General features: G+C 38.5%; 1 protein-coding gene and 1 long non-coding RNA gene across 11 annotated transcripts in view; one reads left to right on the forward strand and one right to left on the reverse strand.

Annotated features, from left to right (window-relative positions):
* Nucleotides 1-1,941, forward strand: part of LOC126996390 (uncharacterized) — a 24,562-nt gene extending 22,621 nt beyond the window's left edge. For both annotated transcript variants that reach the window (XR_007751148.1, XR_007751147.1), the window contains exon 4: nucleotides 1,637-1,941. This is a non-coding gene — a long non-coding RNA (uncharacterized LOC126996390). The remainder of the gene's footprint in view (nucleotides 1-1,636) is intronic.
* The window catches only part of LOC126996389 (lysophosphatidylcholine acyltransferase 1-like), a 43,067-nt gene continuing 17,563 nt past the window's right edge, over nucleotides 327-25,830 (reverse strand). Inside the window, exons 2-11 of one of the 9 annotated variants that reach the window (XM_050856763.1) lie at nucleotides 24,861-24,943; nucleotides 24,551-24,644; nucleotides 21,322-21,539; nucleotides 10,119-10,231; nucleotides 9,149-9,303; nucleotides 8,005-8,142; nucleotides 6,627-6,752; nucleotides 4,921-5,074; nucleotides 2,453-2,693; nucleotides 327-1,747 (exon numbers count right to left, since the gene is read on the reverse strand). In XM_050856763.1, coding sequence (XP_050712720.1) covers nucleotides 1,614-1,747; nucleotides 2,453-2,693; nucleotides 4,921-5,074; nucleotides 6,627-6,752; nucleotides 8,005-8,142; nucleotides 9,149-9,303; nucleotides 10,119-10,231; nucleotides 21,322-21,539; nucleotides 24,551-24,644; nucleotides 24,861-24,897 — 1,410 coding nt within the window. In that variant the 5' untranslated portion in view covers nucleotides 24,898-24,943 and the 3' untranslated portion in view covers nucleotides 327-1,613. Of the gene's footprint in view, nucleotides 1,748-2,452; nucleotides 2,694-4,920; nucleotides 5,075-6,626; nucleotides 6,753-8,004; nucleotides 8,143-9,148; nucleotides 9,304-10,118; nucleotides 10,232-14,309; nucleotides 14,528-21,321; nucleotides 21,540-24,550; nucleotides 24,678-24,860; nucleotides 24,944-25,830 lie in introns of those variants that run through there. The other 8 variants (XM_050856762.1, XM_050856764.1, XM_050856765.1 and 5 more) reach the window with 8 other exon arrangements.

Here is a 25,830-nt window from a genome sequence, read left to right on the forward strand (position 1 = left end):
ACTTCTTAATCTAGTGAAATACTTGTGGAACACATTTATTATTGTTAAAAATTATGATTTGAGCTGCAAGATTCCTGAATTGGATCTAACTTGGTTAATTTACATGGCATTAGCAGAAACTGCAGTCATGCACACCTATGGACTTGGAGTCAATATACTTGTACGAGAATATTTATTTTGCATGCCTTGTCCACTACCCTGTGACAAGAATTCAAGCTGAAGAGATAATGTTTTATAGTCTGCAACCGTGAAGCAAAACCCATTTTGTAAAGAAAGTAATTATTTAATGCACAAATAAGTTAATGAGGTAGATTAAGGAAATAGCAGCAAAATGGATATTTATATAAGATAAAACTTCACCATATGACATTATAACAAGTTATGTACTAGGAAATTTGCATACAAATATTTTTCCCCATTGAGCCACATTAACAACTGAAAATATAAGGGTTGTATATCAAGTTCAGTTGCCATTCTGAACATAATGAATTCTTAGTTATCTTTATACACAGACACTGAGAAATATCTGATATGAAAGTTAAAGTAAGGCAGAATCTGATGTCTGACTATGATTGCCAGTCTGAACAGGGAGGCTCTTATATGCTAGGTTTCACTTATCTAGTGTTGAAATAATTCATAAAGTCTTTCATTGATGTCATATATCAATCAGCAAATTTTGTTTTCAGAGTAAGTAGTAGTATTCTGCCAAAATTCCTGGTTGCAAAGAACACATCTCTTCTTGGCAAGAATAATTTGTGTCACATTACTGGAAAACAATTATATCAAATAAAAGTTCCTTCCAAGAATATCATGAAGTTGCAATGACAATTCAAATTATCATTATTAACACATTAGTATAAAATTAATTTTTCTTTGTACAATTTTGTATTAATGTCTCTCGTAACTAACTTAATTTTATAATTTAAAAACTCAAATGAATCTGAAAGTTTTATTGCATATTAAAAAAAAAAGACAAATCAAAAATTTTAAAGTATATAATCTTGCTGAAACCTGAACCATTCTTAAGTTCTACATTTTATGCCAAGCCTTTCATTTCCTATCTGTCACACAGTATAGAGCACAAAGAAATCAGAAGTAATAAATTATTGTCAGAGTATTTGAAAAACATTCAAGCAGTTAAGTCCTCATGTTTATGCTTTGCTTTATGCTTTGCTTGATGTCAAGGTTACTTGACTTTTTTATTATGGGACAATAATTATAAATATTTATTTTTTTAAATTTATGAATCATAAATTTGCAATGTCTTTCAATATTATATAATATATTACTGATAAAGAGGTCTGCTTCAATAAGTATTTCTGAAAAAAATAAAATAAATGAAAAGCAGACAGATGAGGGAAAAAACTTGGCCCACAATTTTGTCTAGCAGTCACATCAGTTTGTATAGCAATAACCCAACAATGCAGTAGGTAACTGATATATATATTAGTAAAACTATCTATAGTATCAATTCAAACAAAATCTCTTTATTATATAAAACAATAAAATGACAATGCATAAAAATACTTGTTAAGTAATTATCTTAAGAACCAATTTAAAGAAAATCCATTTAATACAAAACAGTATATGACAATGCATATAAAAAATGCTCGTTATTCGGCTTTCTTTTTTCCAGGTGGAGGTAAGTGCATGGACCTCTGTCGAGTGCCCTGCTTGAGGCTTTCTTGGTATGTGAGGAAAATCTTGGCATATTCTGGCTTCCTCTTGGCATGAACCTCAAAATCATCTGCAAAAGGTTTAGAAAGTTAAAATCAAGTTAAAGAAGGGTGTGTTTACCTCTATGTGTCTGGGGAGGAATGTGTCTGTGGGGGTTGTCAGCATCCTGTGGGGTGACATCCTGTGGGGTCCTGTGAGCTGAGAGAGAGAGAGAGAGAGAGAGAGAGAGAGAGAGAGAGAGAGAGAGAGAGAGAGAGAGAGAGAGAGAGAGAGAGAGAGAGAGACACACACACACACACACACACACACACACACACACACACACACACACACACAACGGATTGGATTCTAGCACTGCATCCTTGTGGCTACGAATGTCGGATGAAAAATCTTCACCTGACACTCATGGTTCAAACCTATTTACTATATTTTTTTCAAATGCCTGCTGAAATTGGGGGTGTGTCTTTATTATAAGCCCATGCATCTTATAAGCCGTCAAATAAGGTAGATATGGAGATGGGACTATTAGAGCTTAACTTGGGCCCGGTAGAATACAAATAGGTAAACGCACACGTGCATGTGAGTTTGTGCCAAGAGTAATGTGGAAAGAGGATAAGTTGCTGTAATACAAATTGCGAAATATATTACAATTATACCTGCTTTGATATTTTTCATATTTAGCCATTTTCTTATCAGTTAGTTGAGAAACTTAAGAATGTGATGTGTGTCTACTACCATTTTAGTACATAAAGTAATTTATCTGAACATTTCTTACCATATGTGATGTAACCTTTATTATTTTGGTCTGCTTGCTTAAAAATTCTAGTAGTTTCTTCTGGAGTCATGTCAAGAGAGGTTCGAAGAACCTTTATGAGATCATCTAGGAGAATGCGTCCTTTGCCCCCGCGATCAAACAACTTGAAAGCCCACTTTAGGGTGTCTTCTGTATTGGCTGGTTTCGAGTACTGGCAATAACCCACCAAGTACTCCCTGAAGTCTATGGTCCCAGAGTTGTCCTGTAAATCAAAAGTTGTTACATTAATTCCTATGCTTAAATAACTTACATGTACGAGCATAATTTTCTGAACTTTCACCTCAGCAAAGGTTCTGTGGAAGTTAAATAAGTACTGTCTGTTCTATTTTATGCCAATTTTATGTGAACAGGCCATGTAAATAAAATTTTGCACTGACAACTTAATTGAATATGCCCATAAAAACTTTGGTAACAGTTTCCCCTCTTAATTTGTGAGGAATAGTCTCTCATGATCCTTGGAAACAGCTTAATTCAGAAATACTGATAAGGATATTTGAATCCAAAAAGAACCCTCTGCCCCTAAACAGAAAATAGTCCCTTAAGGTAAGTCACAGGTATCAGTTTTCTCTTACAAGTACATTAAGATCTTGTATAAAATGAGTACACATCTAACAACACTCTAGGGTCTCTACCCATATTCACATCTAACAAAAAGAATCACAGGTGTGCGATTCAAATTAACCGCAACCTTGCCAGAGTGCATGACATTATTGTTGTCTATCCTCCCATTATGCGCCACTCCCCAATCTCCTACCTCTGTCCTCACCATGCATACACAGATTTAAGTGGCCTAAATTCCCACTTAGCATGCATTTGGTGGTGGTTTATGCCTCGCCTTGAGGAGGGGGGTGGCAGTGGTGAGGAGTAGGGAGAAGGAGTGGCCTAGTAGCCTCCCTTTCCGCTCTGGCTACCACCTTTCGTCTTACTGAAACACCTCATTCATGACTCCTAATTGAGTTATTCATAAATTTATCTTTTATTTAAACTTTTACATCACTATGTATATGGTGAATAAGACAAAACAATGCCAATAACTTGAGTTAAAATAGGATTAAAATAGAGGTTTGCTCAAAATTTTATACCAATTATAATTTTCCCCACGAGTTTATGTATTTGTCAGGTGGCAAGTTGCCTCATTCACTCACTGCCTCCACCCCCGACAGCCCTCCCAAGCTAGCCTCCATGCAGCTACCATTTCCATTCCAACCCTCTCCTAGGATTGATCAACTTGTCCCAGCCATGAGTTAAGTGGGCATCCCCTTGGTCTCCTCCACTAGTGGTTATCTCGAATAGAAACAACCTTATGAGCAGGACAGACTTCCGGGAGGTGTGCCATGTGCACATAGACGTGGAGTTGGCATTCACGGACTAAACTGGTAACGGGTTTCAATTCAGTTTCATCAAGTGGTTGCTGGTTCGACATTGTTATTCCAGCGATACCCCGTGATCCTGCAAAGGAATTTGATACCAAAGGCATTGACATGCCTCTCCAAGTCACTATACAATATCCATGTCTCACAGTTGTAAGGAAAGACAGGGAGCACAAGCAACTTAAAGATTTGAATCTTTGTGTGCCTGCATAGATATCGGCAACACCATATACTCGCGTTGAGGGAGTCCATAACACTGTGAGCCAGGCCAATCCACATCCTAGCTAGACCCACTTTTATTATCCGTTAAGCTACCAAAGTATGTGAAACTTTTGGTGACCTCAACATCCTTACCCCATGCCAGAACCGACTGAACTGTGTCATCCAGTAAGTTTTGAAATGACTGAACCTTAGTTTTGGCCAAAAAGACCTTCAGCCCCAGTGACTTTAAGACAACAAATTTGGAAAAAAATATTCAGCGCTTAAAATGTTCAGAAATATGTATGGTTAAGCAAGACTGATGATGTACAGTTTCCCGGAATTTCTGTTAACCCCTAAAGGGCGGGGGTGTAACCGTGTACTGTGAAATCGGTTCTCCCTGTACGGCAATGTTCTGACGTTCTCCCGAAAATTGGTCACTTTCCATTATCAATTTCACGGCTCCTTCTAAGCCAGTAGCTTTAAATTTATGAGCATTCGCTTTATCCATCCATCCTCTTCAGTCTGGCTCAAAGCCGAAGTCTCTACGTCATGTGGTGTTTCCGTGGTGACGTGATGATACGGAAGATACAAAATACTCTCCTCCTGCCATTGTTACAGTCATGGAAACACTGGAAATGGCATGAAGTTGTGTGGTAGCCTAGGAGTCACGCTGACCCATAAAACCCCATGCAAACTTTAAAATTATAGCGGAAAAAGGCAGCCTGAATAAAAAATCGATCAAAATTTGTACCTTAGGTGTATACTGCGCAGGGGTAACTTTCTGGCATTAGATAAGTGAAAAAGGTGCGCGTTATATGCTGCAAAATACGGTAAATATTGAATACCAGAACTTCTTACCTTATCATACAATTTGAACAGGTCTATAAGTGCTGGCTCTGACTCAGGTATTCCTAGGTATTTGGAAAAATCTTGAAGAGTGATTTGTCCATCACTGATAGCTATGTCTGCAAACTGACTCAGCAACTCTTCCTCTACATTTTTGAGGTTCAAACTGCAACATAAATTCTCATGATTATTAAACTGAAGCTGAAATATAAAATGTTAGTCATAATGGTTTTTAAATAATCATAATGGCTGAAAGAAGACCAAACAGCAATATATTTTCAAATGATATTAGTGTGCTTAGCAAAGATAATAATAATAATAATAATAATAATAATGATACTTATTTCTCAAAAGTGCCAGTTCTTCCGAAGAATCCATTACTGTTTGACTAAAATTAACATTTTCAAGAATAATGGTAAGTTAAAATAGACAATTTTTACAGTATTGTTAAAATTCTCTCAAATAACAATTTTTTGGCAGAAAAGAAGCATCTGCATGCATTTTTTACTCCTTCTTATCTTGGATAGTATTTGCTTACCACCATCTTGATGATATCATAAAACTTACATCTTAGTTGCATGTATAAAGGATTTTTTGGGTTGAAGCAGTTCTACTGTATTGTGCATTCTAAAAATAAATTATATTAGACTAAATTTTGAAAATATACAATAAATTAATTATTTTTGGTATCAGGTAAGTTGAAAATGTGGTTAATGTACAGTCACCTCTCAATTAACATGAGGGTTACATTCCTGGAGATGTTGCATTGTTTAAAATCGCGTTATTTAAACATAATTTCCCCATAGGAAACAATGGTAAGAGGGGGAGTTACATTCCTGGACACTGGGAAAGTCTGTCTATTTTGGGGATTTTGTTACTCTAACCTTAAAAAACCCTCATTATTAATACATTTTTAGGTCACGGAAACAACAAAAACACACGCTGGTCATCATCCTCATCTGCCGAATCCTCACCCCGCTCTCCCTCCTCCTTCCTCACCCCGTCCTTCCACCTCCTCACAGGAGGTGGAAGGACGCTTGGGTGCCATAATAGAGGTCAAAATGCAGTGTACCTATTCCAGGGGTGCGTTTGAGAGAGTGACTCGGGGCACCCGGGACGTCCTGGGTGCTCTAAAACGCGTGAGGCCGCAGCACGGGTTGGCAACCCGGGACGTCCGCGGGCTCCTGGTTTGTAGAGGGGGAGCGCCTCCGTGCTGGGATGACGTCATCAGCAAATATGGCCGCCCAAACAAACACATATAAGAACAGCTTGTGATACATGTTTAAACGTCGTCAGGAAGATCAGCGGACGCCATTTTGCTGCCAAAACAGCTAGAGAGAGAGAGCAGCGGACACCAGTCTGCAGCCATTGAAATGCCGCTACCATAGCAACGATGAGGCTTAACTGAGAGGTGCACAAAAGCGTTTGATAGAGGGTCCCGGGTGGTCTGGGCGCCAGGGACGTCCCGAGTCACTCTTTGAAACGCACCCCAGAGAAACGTTCCACTCACAGTGCCGGCTAGCTTCAGACTGAGGAGAAAGACAGCGTCTCCCCGCGGTGATGTCATCGCTGAAACTCGTGTTAAATTGAACATATCGCTTTAGTTAAACGTATCTCCTTAAATATCAGCTCGTGTTAAATCAAAAACGCGTTATTTAAACTCATGTTAATTGAGAGGTGACTGTATTTGGATATAAAAAAGTGACCATTGCACTCACCCAAGACGTTGACGAAGCTTAAGAAACTCAATGAGGCCTGTCTGACAGGGTAGGTTCTTGAGTTTGGCCTTGTGCATGAGGCGGCAGTCATCATAGGTGTAGTCTGCCACTGGCACCCCCAAAGCACTGTAAACCCAATTATTTTTTTCTAAGTCAGTGTTCTCTAAAAATAAAGTGGCAGTTTACATAATTGACCCTTTAAATAATGAAAACCCTCATTTCACTACCTGTTTTAAGCTGTAATAATATGAATGAATCAACATGTCATATAAACTCACCTTAAAGTAGTTAATGAGGTATGTGATGGTTATTCCAAGGCTCGCACATGGCTGTTACTATGGATTTTCGCTTGCTCCAACCCACACTGGCCCCTCTCACCTGACTTACTCCCAGCAACACATCATAAACCCATCAAAGCTAATCCTTAAGGAGGCAAAATGTTCACACATCAGGAGTCCAGGACACAAGCCTCTTTGAGCCATAAAGCCTAGTGGGTGACCTAGCCACAACCAAAGATAAGAGACAATAACACAGTTCATTAAGTACTTATTCTTCTGTGACTGCCAAGCCACATACAAAACACAGTATTGAGTGGTAGCAAAAATGATGGCTAGACTGCAGAAGTGGTCATATTAACATGTGCTTACATGCATTGTGGGTCAAACAAGGCTTGGTGATCTATCCTTGCTATAATCTTTGGTCACGGACAGGTCACCCATTGCTCAAAAGTTCTCACGCTCTGTGGTTTAAAGTGGTGGATGTGCTGTTGTGATACTTTGACTTTCTTATCAGTAATTGTAAGGGTTGGCTCTGACAGCTTTGATGATGTGTTGAAAGAAGTGTGTGAGCCAGGCGTGAGAAGCCAGAGTGGGGATTCTGACATCAATGCGACCGTACACCACAGTAGCTACCATGCACAAACTTTGGATCAATCATCACACCAAATGCCTTATTAACTACTTTAAGGTGAGCTTTTATTCATGTTAAGTCAATAAAGATTAAAATTATATCAGCTAAAAAAAAGAGTAGTGATAAAGGTTCAAATGGGAAAAATTCTGCTGTTCATGAGAATCCAAACATTATTGTAGAAACTTGGTATCAAAACTAACATACCATTATTGTCAAAAATAGTTATTTTGGATATCGTTACAGTAAGATCCAACTGTATAATTTTATTCTTTATGAATTTATCCAGACCTCTGACCAACTTGTCTACTACATCTATACCTAAAAATAGACAGACGGATAAAAGAGGAGGAAGAAAAGCCTAGATATGAAGCATGCAAAAGTTTTCCTACCACACCTTCGGAGATTGTGTTATACATCTTAGAGGCCATATGTCACATGTGTTAGTCAGCTTTTACCTTGGGAAACTTACTCAGCCATAACTTGTCGAACATTGCTGGCAAATAATTTTGCATCTTGCTTTTCTTCTTCACTGGGAGTATAGACAGGGAGGTATTCTAATTCACAATAATTGTGGAACTGACAGAGTGTTACCCACAGCATCTTCAATCTGGAATGAACAAATTTACAATGAGTCAATTACTATATCAAGTACACAGTAGTAAGTGCTGACCCCTTAATTATATATGATAAACTCTGAACATGAATAATTCTTGAATGATTTATAATTCCTGTTGCTGCCACAGTACAAAAACAGTATATAGTCCCTTTACGCACACAGTTCTTTAATGCACAATTTCATTATGCATGGTTCAGCACGAAAAAAGTTATATGCATAATTATCAGAATGAAAAGAAATTGAAGATAGATATAATATTAATAATTTATTATTTATATTAAGCATATATCAATCATCATCATTTCATCGACGCCTGCTCCTAGGAGCTCCCACCAGGGGATGGCTATGACATATGCCCTCGCCTGGCAAGTTGGATGGCAGCATGGGAACAAGTGGCCACAGTGATGAGGAGCACTGCGATCACTTGGGTGATGGATCAAATGCCTGTAGACTTGCGGTGCGCTCAGCTGATTGGTCATACAATCGTATACACGTGTCACAGCAATTAAAAATTGGTTAGTAACTTGGATTGATCTTGTATACAAAATATTGTAAATCAATACATTGGTAACTGAGGGAGACCTGTACTTCAGAGTCATATAGATTTATACATATACAGCCTTGCTCTACTGCATCTCCAGAGTGGTGTCAATCTTTATTATGCAAGAAATAATAAGAATTGCTGGTCAACTCTGGAATAGCTTTGCTTGGCTATGCACATCTTTTTTTTAAATATAGATATCTTGGATTTTCAGCTATTTCGGATAAAGTGTCCTTCCAATTAGTCTGATTTGTGGAGGGTTTACTGTATTTTCACTTGAGTAACATTTTGACAATAACAATACTTTTACATTACTTGACACTTGATACTCTGCATTTATCACATACCATGAGCACAAAAGCTCTACACTGCTGGATTGAATTATATAATTATGACCCATCAATCTACTTTGATACTTTGTCCTGAGAGCTTTCGCAAGGTGAAAACAGTACTCACGCTCCAGGTCCATCCCATGTCCAGGTGAAAGAATCTGTGCGGTTGTTGTAGCGAATGAGAACAGGCTGAACAGGAACTCCAGGGTAAAAGGCGCCAGGCTTGAAGGTTATGAGACAGGAACGATTGGTACAAGTGCCTTCTGGAAACACCATGATCTGGAAATTTGTTAATTCAATTAATTAATATTCTAAAGAAATTGTTTCATTTGCCAACATTGCAAACACTGAATTGAAACCTCTTTATTCTTAATGAGAAAGCATGACTTCAAGGCCACTAAAAACAGAAGGCACCATTTACAATATTGTCTTCAAAGGTGAGGCAAGAATGGAAAGGCAGGGAGGCTCAGGATGAAAATGAGTTTTCTTTTCCTCTTGACAAAAGAATACCACCCTGGCAACAGAACTCAAGAAGATTTCTTTTAGCTTCAAACTAAGATGTATTCAAACATTCTAAATGACCATAGTAGTATTCTTATGTCAAGAGAACTAAAAGAGACCCATCTTCACTCACAAAGTTTGTAGCTAATTCTTGTGTTAATTTCCCCCCCCCCCAGCTACAGTGCTGTTCCTAAAAAGATGGTTGTGGAAGTATTCTAAAGAGATGGTTACACTCAAGAGAGGTGTGTTGATGCTCCCCTTTTTAAGGCATTCTAGTCTAAGGAAAGAGGAAATACTGACAAAGGAAGGCTATTCCAGTGTTTAAACAAAAGGGAATGAATATGTTGGTTACCTTTTACATAAGGAATTTGGAGAGCAGAGGGATGACCTAGATAAGAAAGTCATGAGCAGCTGGGCCACAGGATTGCAAGCTTTAAATGGAGCTCAGAAAGATTTATGGGTGGGGGAGGAAATTGGTGAATAACGTACTCTCAGGTGCCATGTGTAGTATGTCTGGCCTGTTTGCAGTCTTATATCCTTGTGTATCCTAATGTTACCTGACCTTCCTCCAACCACTATTTGAGTATCCTTACTTGTGGCCAGTCCTCATCACTGCTTGCCCGACTCTTGATCTCCTGAATGGTGTTTTGTCGAGAGTTGGGGTCCTCTCGCCACACATACACAGGCTGAGTGTAGTCTATGTATTCTGTTGGAAGGAGGTGTTTCAGTTTTTTTTCTGAACAAAACAACTTTTGAGATAATTAAATATTTCTCTGTATTCAAACTTGACATTTGAAGATGTGAAACTTAACTCATAAAAATTAAACATTCAATGTTATTTTCAACACCTTCAACTTTCTACTTTATTAATTTTTCACTATCGTTACTCTTTCTATCATTGTCATTATTATTATCATTATTTATGCTGCTGGCAAATGAGATTCTGCATCAGCTGACATTTTGGAGAGGGTAGATGAGGGACAGTGTTGGAGAAAGAGAGCATCTTTAATGTTACCATGGGTTCATAGAATGTAGAAGAAAAAGGAAATTAATGATCGCAAATACACATTTACTTTGATAATAAATGGATGTAACAGACACTCACTAAAGAGGATGGGGCCAACCCTAACAATAAGACTGTGTAATGCTATCGTAGTCCTGGCCAACAAAAATGTTGCTTTATGACAATGAACTATTTGTTTTCCTGAGTCAGAAATGTTTTTTTTTTAAAGATAGAAATAAATACATTATACACTACAACAGAGAAAGCTGCCAAGTCTTACATACATTCAAAATACTCAAAGCCTCCTACATACTAGATAGTACTACCCCCACTAAGTACTGAACATGTGTTTGAGTGTGGACACAACAATTGTAAACTGTTTATCATATGGTGCTGCAATTTTCTGTAGTACATAACTGCCAACAAGCTACTTCACAGATCAATAGTTTATGTTCATAAGATTACAATAATCATGATCTACTTGTTATTTTTTCTCACCATGCACAGGCATTCCTCACTTTATAACTGGGTTGCGTTCCTCAAAAATCGATAACAAAGTAATTGATAATTTACCAATAACATTATCACATGGGTTTAATGGGGGTACAATCCTGGCCACTCAAAAAATATTTTGTTATGCTTCCCATAGCACTGCTCTGCCAGTTCACTTTACCAGTCTTTGGTAGGCCATCTTCCACTGCTCCTCACTCTTCAGCCACTGCCGTCATCTGTTTGTTTACAACCAGACGAGCAGTCGTTCGCACCCACAACCGTTTTCCATCCGTACGGATGGAACCAATGGTTGGGTGTACCATAGCCCTAACAGTTGGAGGAAAACGGCCAGTGTGACACCGCCTACTGCACCGTCAACTCTCCTCCATACAGGTACGACAAAATTAAGTTTTCATCTATTTCATATGTTTAGTATTGAATTCCTCTTTCTTTTGTGTTAAATTTGTTGGTTTCCATTGGTTTTGTTATGAACTTGTGCACAAAGTATTGTTGTAAAAGTTTAAATAAGCAATCATCTGGGGTCCAGGAATGGATCAAAACATTTTACATTGATTCCTACGGGCAAAATAGCTTCAGTTTATGAACATTTTGGGTGACAAACGACCCTCAGGAACGAATTAAGTTCATGAACCGAGGTTCCACTGTATTCTGTTAAAGTTCATTTAAATGACTGAGTAGCATTTTATGTCTGAGAGCTGTTTGAAAGGGTGCCCAATGAATGATGATCTTGAATCCAGCACAGCCAGCATTTTTTTTCACATAATTTTTTATTATTAATTTGAAAGAAGTAGTTTAGTGTGAATTTAGTTAGTAGAAAAAACACTCAAGGTTCACTGTACTAAAAATATTTTTTCCATCCATAAGCAACAATATAAAATCATAAATGTTTGATAACTCTTGACAAAAATTGTGGGTACCAAACTATGCTGTCAGCTGATACGAGTTAAAAAAATGAGAAGAATTAACACCCCAGGGATTATTGCGTGTGACTTACTGTCTATACACTAAAAATTAGGCAAGACAGACAACACTTGCTTAAATTTAAAGTAAATATAACCAGCATTATTTCACCTCCTCTCATATATCATCTACGGGCAATGCTATCTTTCAGCTAAAGGTAGAATATGAAGCTTTCAGAATGCAAAGGAGGAAAAAAAGCAATATGGAAGTTAAACACGCTGATTGGTAGAAAGCATAGTGTGGAACAAATCACCAACGATCATTAGAGTTAGCAAGATTTCAAGATTTTCTATTAATGAAAGAATTTTTGGGTAGTCAAAAAACAGATCAGCTAATTTCTGGGCGTAAATGTTTAGAGAATGATGGTTAGGAGTTGGAAGGCTCAGGTACCCTTGTGAGCTGCCTTTGACAGTACAAGAACAAGCCTGATTGAAATAGGGCTTTGTAGCATGAGTAGAAAAAGTATACAGAAAATGGGTCTTGCCCCCACAGAATATCAGCTCTGTAATGAGCGAAGCAGACAAAGAGGAGTCTGACTTGCATGCAGTAATCATTCAACAGAAAATCAGAAAAGTACACACTCAGGTATTCCTAATGAGCTAGAGCATTATGCCAGATCCAGATACTGTACAGATGCAATAGGACGGAAGAAGAAATAAAGTTGTGATCCAAGGATCACAACGGAAGGTACACTTTAACAGAATAAGCTGAAGGGTAAGAGATTAGGAAGAGGTCTAGTGTTAGGCATGTCTTCAAGGTGGTCAGGGATACATATATTAGGTGCTAAACCAATTGCTCCAAATCAATGAACAGAATAAAGTTGTAAGCTTATTCATTTGGTTCATCAGTGAAGGAGGACATAAGTCAAAGCTAGTGGTGAACACTGATATTTCCTAGGACATAGATTTCAGTGCAGGGAGAATGAGTTAGGATGAGCTCCACTTTTGAATTCAAACCATCAAAATAATTTACATATTTGGTATATCTAGGTGAGATAAACAGTACAGACGTATTTAATGACAATGACAATTAAGTCTTAGCCAGATGGAAACTTCTGAAGAATGCAAGTTGTTGGCATGAGGGCAAGTTATATAATTGGGTACATAAATGTAGTTTCCAGCTTTGTACTGATACTTAGGATAAAACAGGAGGGAGCACAATAGAAATTACTGTCAGTAAGAGAAGAGAAGGTGAGGTTTAGAGGAGGCAAGATAGCGCTCCACAGAACGGAAATTAGAGCAAAGCTTGTGAATGTTGAAAAAGTTTATGAAAAGAAAGTTAGAGGAGCTACCAAGACACCTTTCTGGATCATCACCAGAAGTCTGACCTTGGGACATTTCTGGTCCCTTCCCCAGAGAAGGGGTCGAGGCCATTTTTTTTTCTTCAACCATTATTTTGCAATTTTGGAAATATTTTTGAAAAAATGGTGTGTGTTGTGTGCATGTTGTCTGCTGTGGATGGTAAAATAATTTGTTCTTAGAGAGCATGCTGAACTATTCTCTGGTGTACACTACAAGACTGGTGTAACTGAGACACCAAGAGGAAATGGCAAATGAAGACACAGAAAGGTCATCAATAGGCTTGTAGCACCCCTTCATCCCCCATATATACCTCACCATGAATGTGGCAGGTGTTTGACTCTACTATGCATCAAATAGCATATGCATGAATGAATAATGTTTTGATGTTAAGGTAGAAACTTGTAAATTCTAATTTTTTTATCAACACCAATTTCAAGTATTTCCAAGTATTTTAAAATTATGCTGATGTTCAACTAATAAATAAATATTTGTGAAAACATTTTCCCCTGGAAATAGCTTAAAAAGCAGTATGTGTCGTAAAAATAGTGCATCTTATCTACCCCAAAAATACAGTGTTTCAGTGATCTGGTGAAAATACAGAAAACAATTAAATTGATGTGGTGCATGACAGTGAGTTCCTTGACACTAATAATACAGCATCTGCACATCTGCATACATGAAGTAATATGTTACACAATCTATATAAACTAGTTGTGAACCACTATGTTATAATATTGATTAATAAATACTGTGTAGACAGACAAAGTAAAGTGCATTTATGATGTGAAGATGGACAATATCTAGCAACAGTAAAGGTTGTACTTATGCAGAGGGTTTTTGTCAGTCCATAACCATATTATAGCATAAATCATGGTTAATGTCATGCACAAGGAAGGTGTGAAAGTCTACATAATGAAACAATGTAACAAAAATGTCTAGTATGAAACCCGAACACTATGAGGGCTGACATTACCTATGTGTGAGAATACAGCATATCAAACACCTACTGCCAAAGAAGGGAAGCTGCAGGTTCTCTATGCGGTTCACCAGACAGGGAACATTGGACCAGAAAACTGCGTAGGCATCAAAGAAACTGCTATGGGGCCCAACAATAAGTATGGGAGCTTCAGCCCTGGTTGCCAAGCGCCCTTTTATTTTGATCCATTGGCATCCATAGCACCTCATCATCATGCGACCCGTTAGGCCCATATACCATCGGATCTTCCTGTGGAAGTCACAAAATATAACCTAAATATATAACTTTTTTTGTACCGATGACTTGAAATAACTGGGCTGATGCAATATGAACAGCCAAAATTGACATCAGTTTCAGCATTTTCAATAACAAAATTTATCAAACTCAATGGGCCAATTTATTGACACCTGATGCAGCTTTTGAGTTTTATTGTAAATATTTTCTGCTGAGATTACTATATTTGTGTTCTCTGAAAACGTTGCATATTTTCTTTCCTGCTTAAAAATTTATCGTGTATAGTTTAGTATTCCTACGATACATTATAAGAAGCGAGAAAACAGTAGCACTTAACTGTAGGTTGGTGTTTCACCACCAAGTAGCAAAATGTGACAGGGCAATATACTGTGCTGCTCCAAAATCTATGTGCATTGCATATCGCAGATTTCCGAACCTAAGCTACATTCATATTTTGGAAGATACGCCATAACTCGTGTATTTTTCCTTTTACATAAAAAATTGGGCCTCCAAAGAGAACGAATAGTTAAAACTACAACAGTTTTAAGAATAAGCCTATGATACTCAAGCAATTGAGGAAGTTTTCTTTTCTTCAGTATCATACAGCAGTGCTCATTCAAACACAATAAAATCAACCAGTGAAAAGTATAAGATACAGCAAAATGTTAAAGAACATGCAAGCAGGCTGAAAAGTTTATAATATTACAGGACCTCTGAAAGAGAAATGTGCAATAAATGTGTAGCCTACCACTAAAAACATAGAAAAAAGTTTGTGATGACACTACCATGATGGATTAGCCACATACTGCTGCAAAAAGACCTTAATTCTGTATTTTATTGTATGGGGGGTAGCTACTACAATATCTGGCCACTGGCTTTGGTACACCAGAGGGAGGTCTACAGTGATTCCACAGAGTGAGCCAAGCAATTCTATCACACCCTTCTACCAAAACATAGATGAACTATAACCATTATAATTTACTGTAAATATTTTCATGTTTGCTTATACTAAATTTAATTTAAAACATGGACATTTAAGACATATTAATGTTCATATCATAAGCTAGCTTATGATGCACAAGATTTCCCCTACAAACATCAAACAAGCATGAAAAGTAGATTGTGCATATTTCCAATTTAACATTAATAAAACTAAAGAGAGGTGGCCTCAGCCAGGGTATGTACCATCCTCACTTCACCAGTTTAATTCTAGCACCTATTATTATCAGAATTATTTTTTTATGGAATTAATTTTGCCTGATAATTATTTTTCACAGAATGAAAGTTTATAACTAGATTGGAAATTTAATTCCTTAAGTGGGCAAATTCACATATATAGCAAGTAAGTCACTGGTGCTAACAGTTCCCACTGATTTGTGTTCATATGTTGCTAAGTGCGTAGAGACAAAAAGCTTGGCTCAACAGATGCAAATCACAATGTGTTTCTTTTCTTAACTGGGTAGCTACATAAGTATAGGGAGTGAAAGTTGAATATATCCAAACACAATAACTGACAATACCCACAAGCTTAATGCAATGGTGATTACAAACAGTAAAGGCATGGTCAAAACTGGCTTACAAAAGACTATAGAGATGATAAATTACTTTTACATAGAAATCTTCTGCTAGGAAAGGAATAAATAAACACACATATTGTGTGTATGTATGTGTGTTTGTGTGTGTGTGTGTGTGTGTGTGTGTGTGTAATTAAAAAGGTCTGACCACGCAATAGACTCATGATCGCCAGCATCTTTGGGTACAGATGAAACCTCACATCTACACACACCTATAGTCAAACACAAATATGAAGTTCGTTTGGGTGTGGCTCGAACCTCTCCACAGCGCTGCCACATCACCCCCAATACATCACTCTTTCATGTGTCAGCTATTTACTATTTGAAATTGTGTAGTATTAAATATTCTATATACATTAAATAAGTCTATATAGTGCAATGAATGTGTCACATTCTAGAATAATAGCAATGAATGGTATAGATACCACATGACATTTTGCTTTCTGATGTCAGCGATCAAGGACACCATGACACTTCCCACCTCACCTCCACACACAATGACAGCTACTCCAATGGCTGCCCTTACTGTGAAGGCTAAATATGGCAAGGCTGTGGCCAGGGGACTCCCCGCCCAACTGTACTTCATAGCAGATAGATTTCCACTCATTTTTCCCTTCTTTCTTTTAAGGATGGGAGTCCCAACTTTTCCAATCTTTCCTTGTATGATAAATCATTAACTACAACCACCAACTTCATCATCTCCTTGTCCATGTAGTAAAACACCACTCATGTTAATTAACAACTTTTAAGTCTCTAACAATTGTATGCATTTTTGGTGTGACAAATTATCTTGGACCAACATTCCCAGGTCCTTTCTCTCTTACTTATGTGATTCATTAATTTCCAATTGAATTACATATTTATTGACTGCCTCTTAGTTCTGTAACTCATTACCAATAATTTTCCTTTTTTTTTTTCATTTAATTCAATTTCCCACACCTGGCTCCATTCATAAATCCTGTCTAGATCTTCCTGCAGCATATCACAGAACTCTTCACCCTCTACTCTCCTCATGATCTTTAGGCTGTTTGCCAACAGCCTTGCATAACTGTTTGCCAACAGCCTTGCATAACTGTTTGTTCCATTTTTAATACTGTTTATTTAAGTCAGGAATATTACAGGCACCAGCACAAGTGATGTGAGGCTCCACTAGTTATCCTGATATCTTGTCTTTTATTATTATCTTCATTTGTTAGTCTCATGAATTCTTGTCCACTCCAAAAGGCTCCCTTACAATTCCTCTGTATGCTCCTCCTTCCACATTAGTTGCTTATAGGGTATCTGCTAAAGACTTTCTCCAGCTCAAAATACACACAATCTATCCAACTATCTCCTGTAGCACATCAATCACCCCTGTGTAGAAACTCAACAAATTAGGGACAAAGAACCTTCCACTTTGAAATCCAAACTGACTCATAATTCCCATTTTCTTCATTCATTTTCCCAAATTCTCTCACACAATTTTGCAAACACACTTCACTTAATTCCATGGGAGAAAAGAAAATCCCACTATGTAACCCTTTTCCAAACTGCCTGACTTTGTGCATTCCTGTTGTAAATAGCTAAATGGTAAACAATTATGTTAGTCAAGAGACTTCATTGAAAAACAATATTATATATTATTTAGCTTTTTTAAGCACAAATAAGTGCAAAATGAGTAATAGCATATATATATATATATATATATATATATATATATATATATATATATATATATATATATATCTATATATCTCTATATATATATATATATGTGTGTGTGTGTGTGTGTGTGTGTGTGTGTGTGTGTGTGTGTGAACATGTGCATGTGTATGTGTGTATACACCAAGAGTTAACAAGGAAGTTTCGATAATGTGCTGTTAACCAAGTGATGACCATGCCTTGATAAATGAAAAATGTTTGATATCCAAATTACCAGATTAAAAGAGTAAATAAAACAATGCATGCAAACAGAAAGAAGTAATGCTCTTGTAAAGCAGGCTGTTAGCAGAAGCAGGTCAATACCAGAATAAGAAAGACTCACATTCACAAAAGCTGAAAGTATGCATAAAGCTAAAAATAAACATATGCATGATAACACAAAATGATAATACTAGAAAAGGTAAATTTTAATACATAGAAATAAATAAATACAGATTTCATCTTGCAGGAGGTGCTTAGCGATGGAATACTGTGAGAGGGGGAGGGAAAGACGATGCTATGCCTCTTGCTCCAATACAATTTTCAAGAGAGGCTTCTCCTCCCCCACCAACTATGCAGCCGATGGAAACCATTACTCCCATGTAATACCTTACACTGGCTGGGGTCCTCTTGTGGCAGCAGTGTTCACATGCATAACAAAATGAGTTATGCCTTGAATTACCCTGAACTACCATAATTAACAGAAAATTGCAGCAAGCATATGTCAGTCCTATTTTTTTTTACTTATAAAAAAATAAAAAAAAGCTGAAATCCTTGCATGAATTAAAAATACAGCCAACAGTATGTGATACTCTTCTTTGACATTAACTGTGTAGCAATCTGATAGAGAAACAATAGAAAATGATCATAAAAGCACCCTTCAGAGCTAGAGCCAGCAAATCACTTAGGAAATCAAGTGAAAAAGGCTCCTAATAAGCATTTCATGCTTTGACAGCACCACCTTTAGAACTATTCATTTATACTGGTGCATGAAGTGAATTGCTAAGCTGTTGTGCCTCAAAATTATCCCTTCCAGATATTTTTTTTTCAATCTTTTCCTACACTAATATGGTATTATCAATGTAAATGTCTAGTTTAGCTTTACAACCTCAAAACACCATTTACGCCTTCATATTATGGTTAAAGTGAGAAAATACATGCCCTTTAACCATAATATAGAAAGTGCACTGCAGCAGCTGCCCCATCTGTCTCCTACACATCTGGCATGGTTATGCTAGGTTTGCTTAGTTTTTTAGTTTCAAACCATGTGCATCTTTAGGATGTATTTCGCTCTTTGACAATGACATGAAGGCATAATATGGTATTTTGAGGTGGCAGAGCTAAACTAACCATTTACCCTAGAATACTCCACTCTGTATTAAAATCCTTTCAATCTGCTGATTGTGGAAGTAAATTCAAACTCATGTGTGGGTGGCTATCAACATCTGAGTAGTGAGAACTGAGAAGGTTCTGATCAGTATAGTAGAATATGAAGGACAGGTTGCACAATTCTAATGTCCGAAAGGTTACAGGAAAGTGACTATATATATATGAGTGGCAGGGTTACAGGAAAATGTTAGTTAGCTGTATGACTAGTTTCCTAATATGTGCATGATTGATATGTTGATTGAACATTTATGTATGTCCACATAAATGTTGTAAGTAAAATTAGAAAAAGAGTTTGAAAGTACCTGAATTAGTGTTTGAAGAAATATGAAAATGAAGACATGAATGGAACATCAAACACAAAATAGCTGAGAACAAACAGTTACAAACACAAAATGACAAGAGGTTTACAAGAAAGGAAAAATCTACGCATGGTGAATAAATTAAGTTGGACTGAATGAACAGCTGCGCATGTGAAACAATTAAAAGTTGTCAGACCAGCTAACTATATTGCTATAAAAAATATAAAGCACAAATTAGGGGCTTATAAGGCAATGAATGGTGAGATTATAATGAAAACATGATACATGGATATAAAAAGATGACCAATTGATATATAAAAGAAAAATACCTCATGACTCAAGGTAATCAAGTTATGTGAAGAACTGTGTGAGTGTAATTCAAGCTCATTAGAGTGAATCTCTAGGTACTTATTCACCCAAAACTAGTTTTCCTGACGCACACGTCAGGTTTCATACTGTTCCGTGCTTTGTTTACAGCCGCCATCCTCACTGTTATCACCTCACCTTCAACGCCCCATTACATAAGGCAGTAATTCAGAGCCATATAAATTAACATTCATATGCTCTACTCCATGTCTCCTGTGGTGTCTTAACCTTTTACACAAGAATTAATCAGAATCACTGGTCAACTCTGGAACAGCCTTGCTTGGGTATGCACAAGTTTGTTGTCTAAATTCAGCTAGTTTGGATTTTCAGCTATTTTGGACAAGGTGTCGCCCAATCAATCTGATTTATGGAGGGTTTGCTGGAAGTACTATTCAATGTTAAACTAACAGTAATGTAGAGAATCTGCCAAATTTACATTTGTATACAGATTTGAGAGCAAAAGGAAACTAAATCATGAATAACCATAAAGAATAAATGATCCAGGGGAGGTAAGCAGTGCATGCATAATTATTACCAATGTCATGTAACTGTATATGCAATACTGCTGTGATCAGTGGTGACTACTAAAAAGTAGTGTGCTATAATATGTTGCCCAGTTTGAATCAAGCTATGCCAAACTATGTATATATATCCTCCTAGCAGCAATTTAAGTGGCTAGTTTTAGTGAATGAAGGCATTTGTATGGCCAAGCTGAATACAGTAGTAACTTAGTGGTATAAAATGTGTAATGTATCTAAAATTATAATGTGTTATGGAAAATATCTAAGCATGAGGCTTCATTTCCTGGCATTACTTAGCAAAGTGGTAGGACTATTTCTGAGGGCCTATAGCTAAATGCCAGACTAACAAAAAGAGCAGAATCATTACTGTCCATTCAAGAAAAATATTGAATTACAGATTTGAAAATCAGAAAAGCTGAAGATATAACACCACATATATGGTGAAACATGCATATGTTGGTGAAAGATGTTACCAACCTTAGTGATTATGTAAGGGAAATTTATTACTTCCTAACTATATGTGAGGTGAATGACTATGGCAGCTTTAGCATTATAAAGAATGTGCTGATAAGTTATGAAAATGAAGAGTTAAGATCCAATAGGAAGATTAGTAGTTAGATGTGATAGCATGTGGGTATCGTCTTAATTTTGGCTATAGCCTTTTCATGACTTTAAAAATCACTACCCCCAACTTGTTATTAATCCCAAGATACAAATTTCCTGCTAACAATGAAAATGCTTAATTTGATCATATAAACACTGATAGACTTACTCTAAGTATTAATATGAAATTCTAGCTTTATATAAATGCTGTGAATCTCAGAAAATGGATTGCATCCACTTCATCATTTTATCAAATTAGTTTGCACCATATCTGGTAAATGTTCAATCAAATTAGTTTGATTGCAGAGTAAATGGAGTAGTATGACTTGGGATCAAAAGGGTAGGGGATAGATCAGTCTAATCCCACCTCCCCATACTTGCAAAGAAGGGAACACTGGCGACCTCCCCCTTAGCGACGACGCTTGGAGCGCCCATGACCACTACAGGAAGAGCATCGAAGTAAGACGAGTGAGGTGCCACGGCCAGGATGGGGGCTTCTTTTGGAGGTGCCTGCTGACCTTTCACCTGCACCAGATGGAAGCCCCCTGCTGTGAAGACCCCCCGTACCCCTAACCGTACCAACTCCTTCATCACACTGAGGGGAAGAGGCACCCAACACAGTTAGACACAATATCCAATGTTACCTGCTGTGGGAGGGGAAGGAGGAAAAGAGAGGATGGTAGAGGACTGTGTTAGCACATTAAGGCAATGAGAGGCACTTAGTCGTGGTGGAGATCCAACTGCTGTAACCTGTGTATAGGTAAAAAAGTAAGGCAAAGTTGTGGAAAGTCATATCAGATAAATCAACCAAGTATAATTGCATCGTTAAAATTAGAATATCTATAATAAATGTGTGTGTGTGTGTGTGTGTGTGTGTGTGTGTGTGTGTGTGTGTGTTTACCTAGTTGCCTAGTTGTTTACCTAGTTGTGAAATACATGAAAAGAGCCGTACCAGGCTCGTGCTGTCCCGTCTCCATAACGCTTATTATCCAGTTTGGCTTTAAATTCATGAATCGTGTTTGCACACACAGTCTCCTTGTCAAGTCCATTCTGTGTTGTTATGCTTCTGTATGGAAAACTGTATTTCTTGATGTCTCTCCTACAGTCGCTCTTCTTCAATTTCTTACCACTGCCTCTTGTTACACTTCTGTCACGTACCACTAGGTCTTCCCTGTCCAATTTCTCCAATCCCTCTTGTATCCTTGGAGACAGGCCCAACATTCTAGACCTGTTCCTTACCTCAAACCCTTCTGCTTATTCTGTCAAACTGTTCTCTCCATTGGGCTCCTCCGATCACAATCTTATTTCTGCATCCTGTCCTATTGCTCCTGTACACCCTCTGGACCCACCGAAGAGGCGATGCTTCTGGCATTTTGCTTCAGCTCAGTGGGACGACCTGAGGATGTACTTTTCCGATTTCCCGTGGAATGATTATTGCTTCCAGGATAGAGACCCCTCTGTGTGTGCTCGGCGCATCACAGAGGTGATTGTCTCTGGAATGGAGGCATACATTCCACGTTCTTCAAAATGATGTTTTCTATGCCCTCTCTGGCCTCAATCCTCAGAAGGCTTATGGACCTGATGGAGTGCCTCCTATTGTCCTTAAAAACTGTGCCTCCGTGTTGTCACCCTGCCTGGTCAAACTCTATTGCCTCTGCCTGTCAACATCTACCTTTCCTTCCTGCTGGAAGTGTGCCTTCATACAGCCTGTGCCTAAGAAGGGTGACCGTTCCAATCCCTCAAACTACCATCCTATAGCTTTACTTTCTTGTCTATCTAAAGCTTTGGAATCAATCCTTAACCGGAAGATTCAAAAGCACCTTTCCACTTCTGACCTTCTATCTGATCGCCAGTATGGGTTCCGCAAGGGGCGTTCTACTGGTGATCTTGCCTTCCTAACTGACTCTTGGTCATATTCTCTTAGCCGTTTCGGTGAAACCTTTGCTATCGCGCTGGACGGATCAAAAGCTTTTGATAGGGTCTGGCACAAATCTTTGCTTTCCAAACTACCCTCCTACGGTTTCTATCCTTCTCTCTGTATCTTTATCTCCAGTTTCCTTTCTGACCGTTCTATTTCTGCTGTGGTAGACGGTCACTGTTCTTCCCCTAAACCTATTAACAGTGGTGTCCCACAGGGTTCTGTCGTATCTCCCACTCTCTTTCTGTTGTTCATTGATGATCTTCTTTCCAAAACGAACTGTCCTATCCATTCCTACGCCGATGATTCCACTCTGCATTACTCAACTTCTTTTAATAGAAGACCCACCCTACAGGAACTTAACGACTCAAAGCTGGAGGCAACAGAACGCTTAGCCTCAGACCTTACTATTATTTCCGATTGGGGCAAGAGGAACCTGGTGTCCTTCAACGCCTCAATAACACAGTTTCTCCACCTATCCACTCTACACAATCTTCCAAACAACTATCCCCTATTCTTTGACAACACTCAGCTATCACCTTCCTCAACACTAAACATCCTCGGTCTATCCTTAACTCAAAATCTCAACTGGACACTTCATATCTCATCTCTTACTAAATCAGCTTCCTCGAGGCTGGGCGTTCTGTACCGTCTCCACCAGTTCTTCTCCCCCGCACAGTTGCTGTCCATTTACAGGGGCCTTGTCTGCTCTCGTATGGAGTATGCATCTCATGTGTGGGGGGGGTCCACTCACACAGCTCTCCTTGACAGAGTGGAGTCAAAAGCTCTTCGTCTCCTCAGCTCTCCTCCTCATACTGATAGTCTTTTACCTCTCAAATTCCGCCGCCATGTTGCCTCTCTTTCTATCTTCTATCGATATGTTCATGCTGACTGCTCTTCTGAACTTGCTAACTGCATGCCTCCCCTCCTCCCGTGGCCCCGCTGCACACGACTTTCTACTCATGCTCATCCCTATACTGTCCAAACCCCTCATGCAAGAGTCAACCAGCATCTTATTCATATAGTTTGTCACCCCTTCTGTCATGTCATTAATATAAATTACAAACATAATCGGAGCCAGCACCGATCCTTGGGGGACTCCACTCGTCACTTCCATCCAGCTTGTGTGTGTGTGTGTGTGTGTGTGTGTGTGTGTGTGTGTGTGTGTATATTTACCATGATGGGATACTTATACAGGAAATGAGCTAAGCTCGTAGGGTTCTGTCATCTCAGGAAGTCACACTTGGATTTAAATTCATTTAAGGTTTTGGAGCAGACAATCCCTCTGTCCAGGGTTCAATGCATCTTATGGAAAACTACTTTTTCTATATCCTTTATGTACCTTGTCTTTTTCAATTTCTTTCCATGCCTCTTGTTGCTTCCTGGGACCATTTGGTTGCATCTCAAGCACACTAACCACTGCATTAAGAAGCTACTTGTGTAATTCACCATGATCTGACCATGCAATATACATGCAATTGCCAGCAAGTACCTTTTCTGACTAGGGTGGGCCTTGCCCTGACCAAGGCTAAGATCGGAGCTCACAAGTGACGGATCTCTGGAAACCGCTGAAACCAAAGTCTTTGAATGTGACTGAAACCTCACACCCACACACACCCTGGAGGCAGGACACAACCCCTGATTGACATCTGGTACCCATTCACTTATGGGTAGACAAGGGTGCTTACATGAATGGAGACTGGCCATCTGCCTCCACTCTGCCCAGGGAAGTGCAGGAACCAAACCTTTTGGTTGTGGCTTGTGAGGTGAGTGTGCTGACCACTGCACTATGGAGATCCAAGTGTGTGTTTGGCTCTGTATATCAACTTGAGGAGCTTATAACAAGTTCAATTAAACAATTATACACCAGCTAATGACATGAAATCTAGTGCTGTGTATGTTTATCAATATATCAACATTATGCAGGATTTGCATAAAAAAAAAAAAAAAATGTTAGGGCAACATTAAAGAAAGTGGTGATAAGTGAAGTGCACTAACCCCAAATCCTGCCACCAGCTGATATTTTTTCAGACATCTATGGCCACCTTCTCATTGTGCAACACCTTACTGGAGTTACAAAACTGCAATGAGATCAAATAATGTCCTTAAATATACAATGCCATAAAGAAGTTTTATGTGAGTATTGTGAGCCCCACTTGCTGTAATAAAAGTCATTGCAAAACATGGGGCCCCATACTCATCCTAGAGAGAGGGTACACCTGGGACCTAGATGCCCCTTTTTTTTAAACCTTGTAAACTCCCTTAATTAATATGGTAAAAAATCCAGCTGATCACTCATCTCCAAATGGTGAAGCAGGCCAGAACTGAAAATAAGGCCTGTTATGTTGACTATAAATATAATCTTGGTAACACAGCCTGATCTCTCTTAACAAAATATACATTCGGCATCGTAGTAAAGTTGTGGGCATACCTATTAATGCTTACAAAGGTCCGGGTCTTGGTCTTAGGTGGAGTAGGTTAGGTTACAATATATAAATGTCTAGATAGATCATTTATAAGTACCACAGGTAGGTGTTCAGCGCATCTGCCTGCCGTCCGTGGAGTTCATTCACCCCGGAACTCTCTTTTTCTTCAACGTAACAAGAGGTAACAAGGACTCTTTAATTAAGAGGCGGGAGGAGAATACCATCTCTCTCTCTCTCTCTCTAATCTATTCCGAAGCAAGTCCCTCACCTTACCAACGCATCCGTTAGGTATTCCCCCCCCACCCCCATCACCTTCGTACCATGCTCGCCAAAGAGACTAATGCCAGCTCCCCTATTGGTTGGATGTTCAATACTGGCAAACAGGGGACGAATCACTTATTTATGCCAGACTCAGAGTGCGTAATACTACTTACGACGTAGTACACACACACACCGCTCCGGTTGCTCAGTCGGTAGAGCGCTGCGCTGCGAGGCTTAACGGCTAAACAGGCGGCGGTTCGAGCCCCGCTCAGGCCGGGGGA

The sequence above is a fragment of the Eriocheir sinensis genome, chromosome 10, assembly GCF_024679095.1.
Source record: "Eriocheir sinensis breed Jianghai 21 chromosome 10, ASM2467909v1, whole genome shotgun sequence".
NCBI classification, from domain to species: Eukaryota; Metazoa; Arthropoda; class Malacostraca; order Decapoda; family Varunidae; genus Eriocheir; species Eriocheir sinensis.